The 11,518-nt window shown below is 45.8% G+C and overlaps 1 protein-coding gene across 1 annotated transcript; it reads right to left on the minus strand.

Annotated features, from left to right (window-relative positions):
• Nucleotides 1-11,518, minus strand: NEIL2 (nei like DNA glycosylase 2). The gene is made up of 5 exons (XM_019733108.2): nucleotides 11,296-11,518; nucleotides 9,281-9,420; nucleotides 6,809-7,161; nucleotides 3,040-3,236; nucleotides 1-1,089 (listed from the first exon to the last, which is right to left on the minus strand). The coding sequence occupies exons 2-5, from the start codon at nucleotides 9,416-9,418 to the stop codon at nucleotides 776-778; spliced, it is 1,002 nt and encodes a 333-aa protein (XP_019588667.2). The 5' UTR covers nucleotides 9,419-9,420; nucleotides 11,296-11,518; the 3' UTR covers nucleotides 1-775.

An 11,518-nucleotide genomic window follows, 5' to 3' on the forward strand; every position in this document is an offset into this window, starting at 1 on the left:
TACATGACAACAGAAAATAACGAAGAGTTTTATTTTCATGTCCTAGCTTCTTCCAGCTGTTGCTAACTGGATACTGTGTCTCTACAGTCTGTGATTCTTGCATTGTTCCATATATCAACGATCACAAATGTCAAATACATCCTTGAGGAGGAAAGAAGTAGCTTTTTTCTAAAGCCCACTGGGCACACCAGGGAGGTGGCCAGCTCCCTGACCCCCTTGTTCCCCCCACCCCTTCTCCTGGTGTCTCCATCTCACAGGAAAGGACCCAGGCAGGAGGCTGAGTCCCAGCAAAACCCTCATGCTACGCCATCCTCATCCGTGGATCCCTCCAGAGGAATGAAGGAAGACAATTCCGTGCTCCTGTTTCTCAAATGGAGGGCCTTCAAGCCAACCAATGTTTCAAAAACAAAACAAAACCAAACAGAGCAATGTTGGGGCACAGCTGTCTTCCAGAAGCTTTCATTTTCATCACCCCACTGTCGTTCCAGGGGGCTTTTCCCTTAACTGTCCTCGTGACTTTTCCCATCTTTCCCAATGACAGAACTAGATAGGAAGAATTAACCAACAGTTGGGGCGGGGGGGAAACTAACCTCGTGGAAATTATACCTTAGACGTAACTCCAGTGATGAATATCAACAGGACTGACAGCCTTCTGACACACGGTCCCCTCTAATTCCTGTACCCAATTCCAACCCCTGCCCACACCCCCTTTCTCGACACTCAGGCATCACGGTCCCTAAAGGGCAAGATTCTGTGAAGGAGGGGCCTGAACACCTTAGGAGAGCTGGCCCTGCTCTGGCTTGTCGGGCGGCACCTTGGGCTGGCACTGGGGGCACCACCACGTGAGCCTCTGGAACCCACCTGGAGGCCCAAAGGCCTCCTTCATGACCCGATGCCCGGCAGGGCACTGCTCTTTCTGGTAGATCTGCTGGTGCTGCTGTCTGCCCTGGAGCTTGCCCTGAAGCCAGTCAGCACTGAACTCCACCACATGATCCACGAGGACATCAAGCTGCAGGGGACTGAGGAGCGAACCGAGAGAAAGGGGATGGATCCCAGCTCTGTACAAGGCTTCATTCTTAATGATGTTCCCTAAAAGAAAGCAGAAAGATGACGAGGGAAGAATAAAGGACACATCCATAATGAAACTAGTCCACCAAGTGAGTAAGGCAAACTGAAGCTACTGTGATGGCAGCAGGGCAGAGCCTCAGGAAGACCTGGGGCCAGCTCTGCTGTGTACCAGGGGCTCTTGGGCAGGTCACGTAATCCTTGAATCAGTTTCCCTGTCTGTGAAACTGGTTTGGTAATACTTTTAGGTTGTTGTGAATATGAAATAAAACTCATGCATGGCCCTTGTTACAGCAAAGTGGTTACCAAAACAGGCTCTAGGACCTGACTACCTGGATTTAAATCCCGGCTCAACCAGATCCCAGCTATGTGACTCTGGCAAGTTCCTTAGCTTCTTTAGGCTTCAGTTTCCTACCTGTAAGATGGGGATAAGTTACCTGGTTTTTGTAAGCAGTAAGTGAGAATTCAGAGACACACACGCACACAAATGCTGGGCCCAGTGACTGGTACACAGAGTAGTCAGTATTAGCTGTTACTCTTATTTGAAATGTCAAGCATAATGCCTGAAATACAACAGTGTTTAGGAGGTATTATTGCATTATCTTTCTGCTCCTGCCTCATTCTCTGTAAAGCCAGGCTTGATCCCGCCTTCCAGAATCAATAACTCTCCAAAATGTTCCAACAATGTACTTTCCTTTAATCTCTACTAGGCATTTATTACAGTCTAACTCAAGTTACTTATTAAACAATAATCTCCTCATGGAGAGCAGGCTGGGCTTGGCAGAAGGCTAGCATTCAGCACGTGTGGCGTGAACGGCTGAGTAAAATGACCGCTTTCTAAGAGCTTCATAATCACATTCACTGCTACACACAAAATCTCGCTCTAAAATTCACTACAGACGACCTAGATTCCTATCTCAGCTGTACTCCCCACTAGCAATATATCTTTTGGTTTAGTTTCTTCATCTGAATAAAGGGAAAATAAGTAAGTAACTACCCTACAGAATAGAAGTTAAGGATGAACCCATGTGCCTGGCATGTCAGAGTCCCTTGAAAAACGTTGGCTGTTACTATTGTTAATAATGATACGTTCATAGGGCATTAGCTCTTGCTACACATACCCTAAAGCCCACTTCTGGAAGACCCGTTGGTTCTCAAGTCACAGGGACTCCCTTGGTCCTAACATGAAAATGCAAGGCCACTGCCTGTTGAGCCACTGGTTTTCATCCCCCCTCACAAGGTGAGCTATGCCTGCAGCAGACATCATGCCTTGGATACGGAGGGGACTGTCACATCACCAGCTCACCCGACTGCCTCAGCAGCCAATCACAGGTGCATGTACTGCCCCACTGTGGGAAATAAGAATGGTGTGTTCTTGTAGTCCAGGTAATTTGCTGTCCTAGTTTTCATACTGCTCAGCTTTTCCCCACCTCAAAATGTTCAGTTTCACTGCTCAGCACACCTGGACAGAGAGCAGAAACCTGCTTCTTCACTCATGTCTTGTAAGATCCTCATGTAGACCTAAGACTTCTCTGGTTTCACCAGCAGGCAGCTCCATCCGCCTGTCGGCCCCGTTAGCAAATGCACGGCTCTCCGTTAGCAAATCCCATGGCTTTGGTTCCTACCAGACACCAATCAAGTGCCTCCTGTGTGCCAGGCACTCTGCTATGTACTGGAGGATTCAAGGATGTGAGACATGATCCTTGCCCCTTAGGTCACAAACTAATGCAGCTGTCAGGCAGACTACAATGGGTAACAGAATTAGGGTGTGAATTCTGAAGCCAGGAGGCGTTAGAAATCACATCATCTAACTCCCCAGTTTAAAAATGAGCAAGTGAAGCTAAAGAGATTAAGTGATCACCTCAAGACCAGCAGTGCTCACACTTGGGTGGGTCTCGGTTTTGTGCCACCCAGACGAGTACCTTTTCTATTAAATAACGCTGAGGGGGCCCATCCCTGTCCCATCAGTCGTACCTACGCCTGAGAAGTATCTTTGATCCAACAGTGTATAGCAGACAGGCTGTTCCTGGCCCAGAGCTTCTAAGGCTTGTCCTCGATGGAACTTTTCAGACAAGATGTCAGAGTTGGGTTTCACCACTGAGGAAGAGCTCCAAGACATCTGACAATTATAAAATGCCAGGAAGCCACCACTGTCAAAGTACAGGACCAACCTGGGTAGGAAGAAAAGCTAGTAAGTGCAAGAGAAAAGGAATGGCTCTGCCAGAATCATAAGAATTTCAGGGCTAAACAGAATAATTAAAAGAAAACACATATGGGCAGCCGGATGGCTCAGTTGGTTGGAGCTGGAGTTCTGAGCAGCAAGGTTGCCGGTTCATTTCCCGCATGGGATGGTAGGCTGTGCCCCCCACAACTAAGATTGAAAACAGCAACTGGACTTGGAGCTGAGCTGCTCCCTCCACAACTAGATTGAAGGACACCGACTTGACTTGCAGGTGATGGGTCCTGGAAAAATACACTGTTCCCCACCCAATACAAATTTTAAAAAACCCACATATATAGCTCTTCATCTTTCTGATCATAACAATACATGTTCACTGAAGACAACTTGGGACATACAGAAAGGTCTAAAGTTGAGGTGTGGCTACCTGCACAAAAACAGGGCTTATCAGGAAGGAGGACAGAGAGACAGGGCTAAAGAGGCACCACTCCCAGGCCCAGGCAAGATTTACCCAGAAAGACATATCCGCACATACTCCCATGGGCTTTCTGAACTCCAAGGACAGAGGAGAAACCTAATGAACTTTGACAAAGAAATACAGCGTTTCCCCTGTCAGGGAAGATAATCAGGCTGGAACTGGACTCCACATCAGAAGCAGAGCACGCTCCACGTATCTGACCTAGATGGTATTCTTATGCAAAAGTAAAAGCGTGCCTTTAGAGGAACAGAACTCAGGAAAACATCTATGCCTGGTATCCGAGGTAATTACTTACTCAAGGTAAAAATACATATCCAATATAAATTAAATCAGCAAAGATCTCAAGATAGGAGGAGATGAAAAGGACAGCACATAATGAGCAGCACTGGATTTTGTAGTATTTATTGTGAAACCTAAATGGATTGTAATTATGATAACGCAACTGACAACTACAACACAAATGTTAGGAAAGAATTCTTGAAACAAAAGATAACTATTTTAATGTTTTTAATATTAATTAGTTTAATTATACATAATTAATAACATAGTTCATGAACAGTCTGGAACTAAAATTCTAAACTATCTCAGCAAATGCAGATGGGATGGATATGACAGGAAATAAGTAGTGAAGTAGAAATATTTTAAATTTTTGTAAGAGTTTATTTGAGCCAAACTGATGACATATGCTGAGGAGCAAGATCTCAAATGCTCTGAAGTAGAAATATTTTAAAGGTCTCATCTCAGAGGGGTGAAAGAGAGTAAGCAAAAAACCATAATGAGGGAGAAGAGTTATTAATTTAATGTTATAAAAATTTGAGGGTTATTAACTCAAAAAAAATACAGGTATAATTTAAAGATGATTATTACCAACAGAATGAAAATAAACAGCAATACTTCCAAATTAACAAAGGTAAAGAAAGGCAGAAAAGAAGCTTGATAAATCCAACAAAAGAAAAGGAACAAGGTATAATTAAATGGCAAGTGGAAGAAAATCCAAACAACAGTTACCCCATTTCAAAACAAAGGGTTTCAGTTTGAGTGTAAAGAGATACAAAAGCCTGCTTCACTGTTTATAAGAAAAATATCTAAAATAAGTGAAAAAACATACCAACTAAGTGAAAAAAGACCAATGGGTAGACCAACCAAACAGAGTGGCCCTATTAACGTCAAATAAAGCAGAATTCAAGACCCACAGCAAAGAGAGGGTCTGTTATTTAATAATGAAGCTGCCAAGAACCTATGCAAGTCAGGGGCCTTAATGCCTGGGACATCAGGGCAGCAAAACACAAACAAAAACGCTTAGAAAGACCAGGAGAAACTTTGTAAAAGCACAACTACCCCAGGAGACTGTAATACTCCTGTTCCCCAGTTTGGCATATTAAGTAAACAAAAAATACGCAAGAGAGAGAATTGGAGTTGTCAAAGCTATAACCTGTTCTTCATATTTACAGAATGTTTTACTTTTAATGAGCATACTATCTTCAGTTATGTACACAAAATGCACACAAAGATCAATTATGTGTTTGACTACAAATCTTAACGCCGAAAGTAGAAAATTTACAGGCTTTGATCACTGATCAAAAAAATGACAACAAAACAAAACGATGACCCCAAACACTCAGACATCTGGAAAATTAGGAAATCTTCTTCATATAGAGTATATAGAACTAATTATTACTGATTTGAAAGACCAACAAAATAGATAAAACTCTGACAAGCCTAATTAAGAAAAAAAATGGGAGAGACAAAGCAATATATAAAACATGAAAAATGAGACGTAACTTGACAAGAAGAGATTTAAAAAAGAAGAGAATATGTGTTAACTCTGGCAATACATTTGGCACTCTCAGGGTGAGCCCTGCTGGTGGAAGAGTACTTCACCTCCTCTAGCTGGAGGCTAGTTCAGGAATCAGCCCAGGCGCCAGCGTCAGGCAACGAGAGGTTTGCTGGGGGTTTCTGAGGAACTCTCCTTGCTCATCTGAATGTCTAGAATTGACCCTCTCTCTTCCTCTTTTTTCTTTCCTTATGTGGACCTAACGCCTGGAACCGCATGAGGTTCTAAGGACAAAACCAACATGTGGGAAAGTGCCAAGACAGGAGAATCACAAGAACACCAAGCCAACAGCTGGGAACTGAGTCAACGCCAAAGCCCACCCTCCCTCTGAACTTCCAATTACTACGTGAACCGAAAAAAATCTCCTCCTCATTTAAGCCAGCCTGAGTTATTTTTACAGCCCAAAGCATTCTACTGGCCCTACGTCATACTATAAATATAAATAAAGACTATAGTTCCGAGCATAAAAAAAGACATAATTATGAGACTTTAGGAAACAGAAGAGTAGTGACTTTTGGGTAGAAGAGGTCTTCTTTAGCAAGAGGGGAACACTTAAGAGCCATCAAGAAAAATACCAACCACTGACTACACAAAAATTAAAAATCCTGAACGCCAACTGGCAGACACTGCCAAAGGGCACGGACTGGAAACGATACTGGCACCGCACATCACAAAGGCTAACGCAATATCCAAAAGCCCCTACAAATTGATTTACAAAGTACACAAACAACCCAGTGCTATGAGAACTCAGCTAAGCAAGCCCTTCTGCAAAGTCATGAGAACGTTCCTTCTCTTGGACCAGCAATGACTCCTCTGGGAATGTAGTACAGTAAGGAAATAACCCTGCACAGCATAGAGTAAACCCCTGGATAGTTTTACGCACTAAGACATTCTCAGTATGAATAGATTAAAAATTGGGACAATTCCATCCCTAAATTCAGAGTGCACTCGGCAAGCCATGCAGTGTCCTTCAGAGACCTCCCACCCTCCAGGGCCACGTTTGTGGGGACAGTTCTCCCCCTTGTCTAAGCTGCCCCAGGATGTGACCGTCCGTCTCTGGGCACAGACCACAGTCTACGTTTTCTGACAGGTACACAGAGAAATGTCTCCCCTCCCAGGAAGTGGGCTGCTGCAGAGCAAGTTGGACAGCTACCCGAGTGCACCCACAGTGTGCCACACCGGGGCGCCGTGTTGAACACTGCACACCCTGCAGTGACGCAGACACAGCCCTCGGCCCTCTCCACCACATTACCTTGGAATGGGGTCCCTCCAGTCACCCTTCTTGTTTGCTTTCTTCGTTCTGGAGAACTCGTTCACCCAAACGCTGCCAAACAAACCAAATCTGACCTCCAGCCACCTCTCAGCATCTCCTGCAGGGCTGTCTCCCCCCAAACAGTCCAAACCATCATCTCCACTGGGGACAGCAAGCTCTGGGGACCGGGAAGATGGGTCTGAGATTTTCTGGCTGTCAGACCCCACGGCTTGCTTTTGGTCCCCGGCCTCTTCCATCCTCTCTCCTTCGAGAGGCTCTGGCAGTGCGTTGTTACCATGGGACCTGGTTTCTTCATCTGGATCAAATCTCAGGAATAATTTCTTTCCATGGACCTAGAAAAAAATGAACGTGACCTAAACCTTTGCTTATAAACTTGTTTGTGTCCCCTCAAACTTCGTATGTTGAAACATAACCCATAACGTGATGGTATCTGGAGGGGGGGCCTCTGGGAGGTGATTAGATCACAAGGGTGGAGTCCTCATGAATGAGATCAGTGTCCTTATAAAAGAAACCCCAGAGAGCTCCCGTCCCTTCCACCACGTGAGAACACAGGGAGAAGATGGCCATCTATCTGCCAGGAAGCTCAATCTGCCAGCAACTGATCTTGACTTCCAGCCTCCAGAACTGAGATACATTTCTGTTATTTATAAGCCACCCAGGCTGTGGTGTTCTATGATAGCAGCCCAAACAGACTAAGAGAGACTGACAGACCCAGAAAGAGGAACACGAGAAGAGGTGTATGAGACATTTATCCTAATGCAAATTTCTCCCTTCTTGCCTCATATATGAAGCTTTCCCAAAGGTATTTTGGACTTGCCTTTTGCTCCTTGTTCCAGAGGTGTGGGCAGTTAGCACATTTTCAAAGTGATTGGAATCAAGTGGAAGAATCAGATAAGCGATAAAATAAATCCATGCCAGACCAGATAGACAGCAGAGCCACGTTAGAAAACCTAAGGGGAAATGCTCCCAATTTTTTTTATGGGTTAGCTAAGAAATAAATACCAATTGTCATTCCTGTGTTCAATTTACAATGTTTTTTCTTTGTTAGAAATAATCAGCATATACACACACTCTCCACACATAGATTGACAGCAACTAAAGACAACACATTGTGAAATTCAGTACCCCTCACTTCCCCCTGAAATTGGATTTGATATAATTAATGGCCACAAGAAAACTCACAACTATAATCAATAAAAATTGACTATTGACACAAAAATTAATCAATGGATCAAACCATCGCTATAAAATGTATAAAAAAGAAAAAACAATTCCCCTCATCCCAATGAAAACAATTTCAGTAAAAGAAAATGACAATAGGAAATGGGTGCAAAAGAATGTTCCAGCTGCATGTACTCTATTTTCATACTGTTAGCCCTAGTATGTAATGTATATAGGGCTAGATGCCAGGATGAGCCTGTTCTGCATGACCTGATATTTGGGCAATCTTTCAAAGAGTTAAAATCAAAACATCTGGCATTAATGGAAACAGGCGTTACTGCTTTGACTACCAAAGGTGCATACTTACAGATCACAGTTCTGATATGATCTCCAATTTGTCAATTAGTATAAAAATTATATTTGCAGCTGTCTTGTGAAAGCCTTTCGTCAAGGAGGGCTTTAGCTTTCTAAATAATTCCCAAATAACTTATTTGCAAATCTGAGCACGGCTGTTTGCTCCCACACATGAGAAATGTCTCAACTGAGCTACATTAGAAAAAAACGAGAAGTCTCTCCCATGGCCCAGAGCAGGCAGGGCAAGCTTCTCAGATGTGATGGCAAGAGCTAAATCCAGAAGAAAGACTAGGAATTACCATGGTAACAAGAGGGGACAGGAATGGGGGCAGAGTTGGGAGAAAAAGAATTCCTCAAGCAGGGAAGCAGCGTGTCAAAACCATGGACAAGGACTATTAGAAGAGCTCTAGATGGTTGACTATGATCAGAAGAGAGATTTGGGGCAGGGTAAGAAGCATAGTAGAGAGGGAGGCATGAGTCAGACCACAGGAACTCTGCGAGCCCCTTAAGGGGATTCTCACTTAATGCTCAGGGCAAAGGTAAGTCAGGTTGGAACCTAGATCAAAAGCCATATGCTCTTTCCTTATGTCCTTGCTGGCCCAGTGGGATTAAACATGGTTTCCCAACCAAAGGTGCACATGAGAGTCAGCTAGAGTGAGCAAATCATTCCAGAATTCCCTGACTCAGAATCTCCAGTTCATGTACATTTTTTAGAGTTCTACAGGCCACTGTGACACCTGCTTCTAGCTGAGAAACTTCTGGCCAGACTGAAAGAAGGGGAGCTGCATGGAGTCCTAACATGGTTGTCTTGGGCTCAAGGAAGTGATGGCATGGAAAGTTTTGAGATGAATTCTAGGGGAGGCACAGGATGTGCTGATGGAGACTGCCCACCTGTGTGAGGTTATGCACAAGCCCACAAGTAGACGATGAACTCACCTGGGTGTCCTGGAGCCACAACGACTGGAAACTGGCAGGGCTTAGCATCTTACTGCTGCCCCCTGTCTTGATCACCTGCTGCCCCACAAAACCGGAGACCAAATGGTGATACTTCCTCACAGATGGTCCTTCTGGCATCTCTGTAGGCAGAAATGGGGAAAAGAGGCCACTGATTTAGCTAGTTTCTCTCCAGCATTTCAGATGGGTGCCAAACTCCATGGTTTCAAGCAGCTATTTTTTACCATCAATTTTAACAGTATATATGGCAAAAAATGGAGTGTGGCTGGAGTGGGGTCAGATCAAAGAGAGGTATCAGGTGCGCCAGCTTCCCAGGAATGGTTTCCCCTTCCAGCCCCTCACCCTTCTTGATGCAGCAAATACTTATGAAGCATCAGCAGTGTGCTGGGTATTACCTCACAGGCAGGAACCCTCCACGGTGATCCTGTGGCAGCTTGAACAGGAGCAGGCCCTTGTTACTTTTTGCCTGGGCTGTGGCCCCTAAACTCATCTCCACACTTTCTCTGTCCTCCCCTCCTGCCCCACCCTCCAACCAATCGTTCCAACCTACTGTTGCTGATTTATTTCCCCTCTTTTAGGGGAGAGATGACCACCATAGACAAGGCTGTAAGGGACACAAAGACACAGATGTGGATCTGGCCCTTCTAGGACCACCCCACTAATAAAGGCGTTGTATATGTGACAACAACAGTGCAGAGCTCAGAATCATGACACCTACAGACACAGGGTCATGTTGGTTCAGAGCAGGGAGAGGCCACATCTGGCTTATCTACAAATACTTATCCCTAGAGGTAGTAACTGAGAAACAGCTGGGGTCCCATTTTAACTCTGATGTAGGGGGTATCACTACATCTCTCTCGGCCCCAAATTGCCCACGTTCACTGAGAGCTTGTGTATGAGGCATTCAAATGTTTGAGTTTGAGTGGTCTGCAGCTGGCTCCTAGACACAGGAGTCCCCCCCCACCCTTACCCAGGGCACCTGCACAAGACTCCATAAGTAATGATGAAACCCCAAAGGACTAAGTACGTCCTACCACTGGCATAGTGGTAGCTGTTGTATTTCAGCAATTCTAAAAAAAGCATTTGAAAGTCTCTGGCATGGTGATTGATGCCTCTTACAATCCATACTTTCTCGTAGGTTACTTAGCAGCACATTCGATAATATGTATTTTTAATCTGATGGTGCTTTAGAGTCTCTAAAATGTAATAATATCCCCCTAATCAAACTTCAAGACACTCGAGAGGCTATACTGACAAAACTGCTGGGCTGCAAGAGCTGCAGCAGACCTTAACCTCAACCAGCTCTCTGTTCCCAGGTCATCTCCAATAGAGGAAGCTTCTGGAAAAGCCTCCCTCTGAAATGCACCTAATCCTTAAAGTATCTCAACATACGCCATGCTTCTTGTAGGTGTATTTATGGAGATGGAAAACTGGGTAGCAAGTTGCCTCTAGCATAACCTTAAAAGATTTGAACCGGAAGGGACACAGATTTGATGGGGAAGCCATACCTGCCCTCAAGCCCCTCTCTCAAAGCTGGTTAATGGCCAGCTTAGCAGACCACACTGAAAGCTCGAGAGGAGAGGGGCGTCACCGCCGTCCTCTTTTTTTTAAGGTAAATCACTCCCGGAGGGAGAGTCTAAAATGGCTGTCTTCCCAACTCTTTCTCGGGGCGATGGAGAGTGAGAGGTGGGCGCAGAGACATACCTGAAAGGCACTGGGGGTGCCTCCCTGGGGGAAATGCAGGGAGGCACAGTGATAAATACCTCCCTGAAAAAAAAATTCGAGCAGGGGTGCCGTACCATAAGCAACGCTTCTAAAATTTTTGGTAATTGAATTTCCCCGCCGGTAACAAGGTGACGGCAACGCGCGCAGGCGGCGGTAAAGGTTAGGAAGCCCTGCGTTAGGAAGGGGGGGACTCCGCGCGCCGCCGAGGAGGGAGCCCCGCCACCCTCTCTCGCCCGCGCGGGCCACGCGGAAGGGCGTGCGGCTGCACTCACCCGCTCCCGGCCCGCGGCCTCTCGGCGAGGCCCACACGGCCCCTCCGGCGCGGGGCAAGGAGGACTGGGCGTCGGGCGTCTGCGGGGTGCTCTGCCCTCAGGGTGGGCGCGGAACGTTGGCCTGCCGGCCTCCGGCCCAAAGTGGTAAAGGGGGGGGGACGCCAGGCTCCACCCTCGCGGGTGGTCCCCCCGCAGCGTTCGGCGGGACGGTGCAGAGCGGGAC

Source organism: Rhinolophus sinicus, linkage group LG07, assembly GCF_036562045.2.
Source record: "Rhinolophus sinicus isolate RSC01 linkage group LG07, ASM3656204v1, whole genome shotgun sequence".
NCBI classification, from domain to species: Eukaryota; Metazoa; Chordata; class Mammalia; order Chiroptera; family Rhinolophidae; genus Rhinolophus; species Rhinolophus sinicus.

Coding starts and splice junctions, on each gene's coding strand:
- NEIL2 (XM_019733108.2), bottom strand. CDS start 9,418: ATGCCAGAAGGACCATCTGTGAGGAAGTATCACCATTTGGTCTCCGGT. Junction 7,162..9,280: donor TGTGGCTCCAGGACACCCAG/GTGAGTTCATCG, acceptor ATTTTTTTCTAG/GTCCATGGAAAGAAATTATT. Junction 1,090..3,039: donor AAGATACTTCTCAGGCGTAG/GTACGACTGATG, acceptor GCTTTCTTTTAG/GGAACATCATTAAGAATGAA.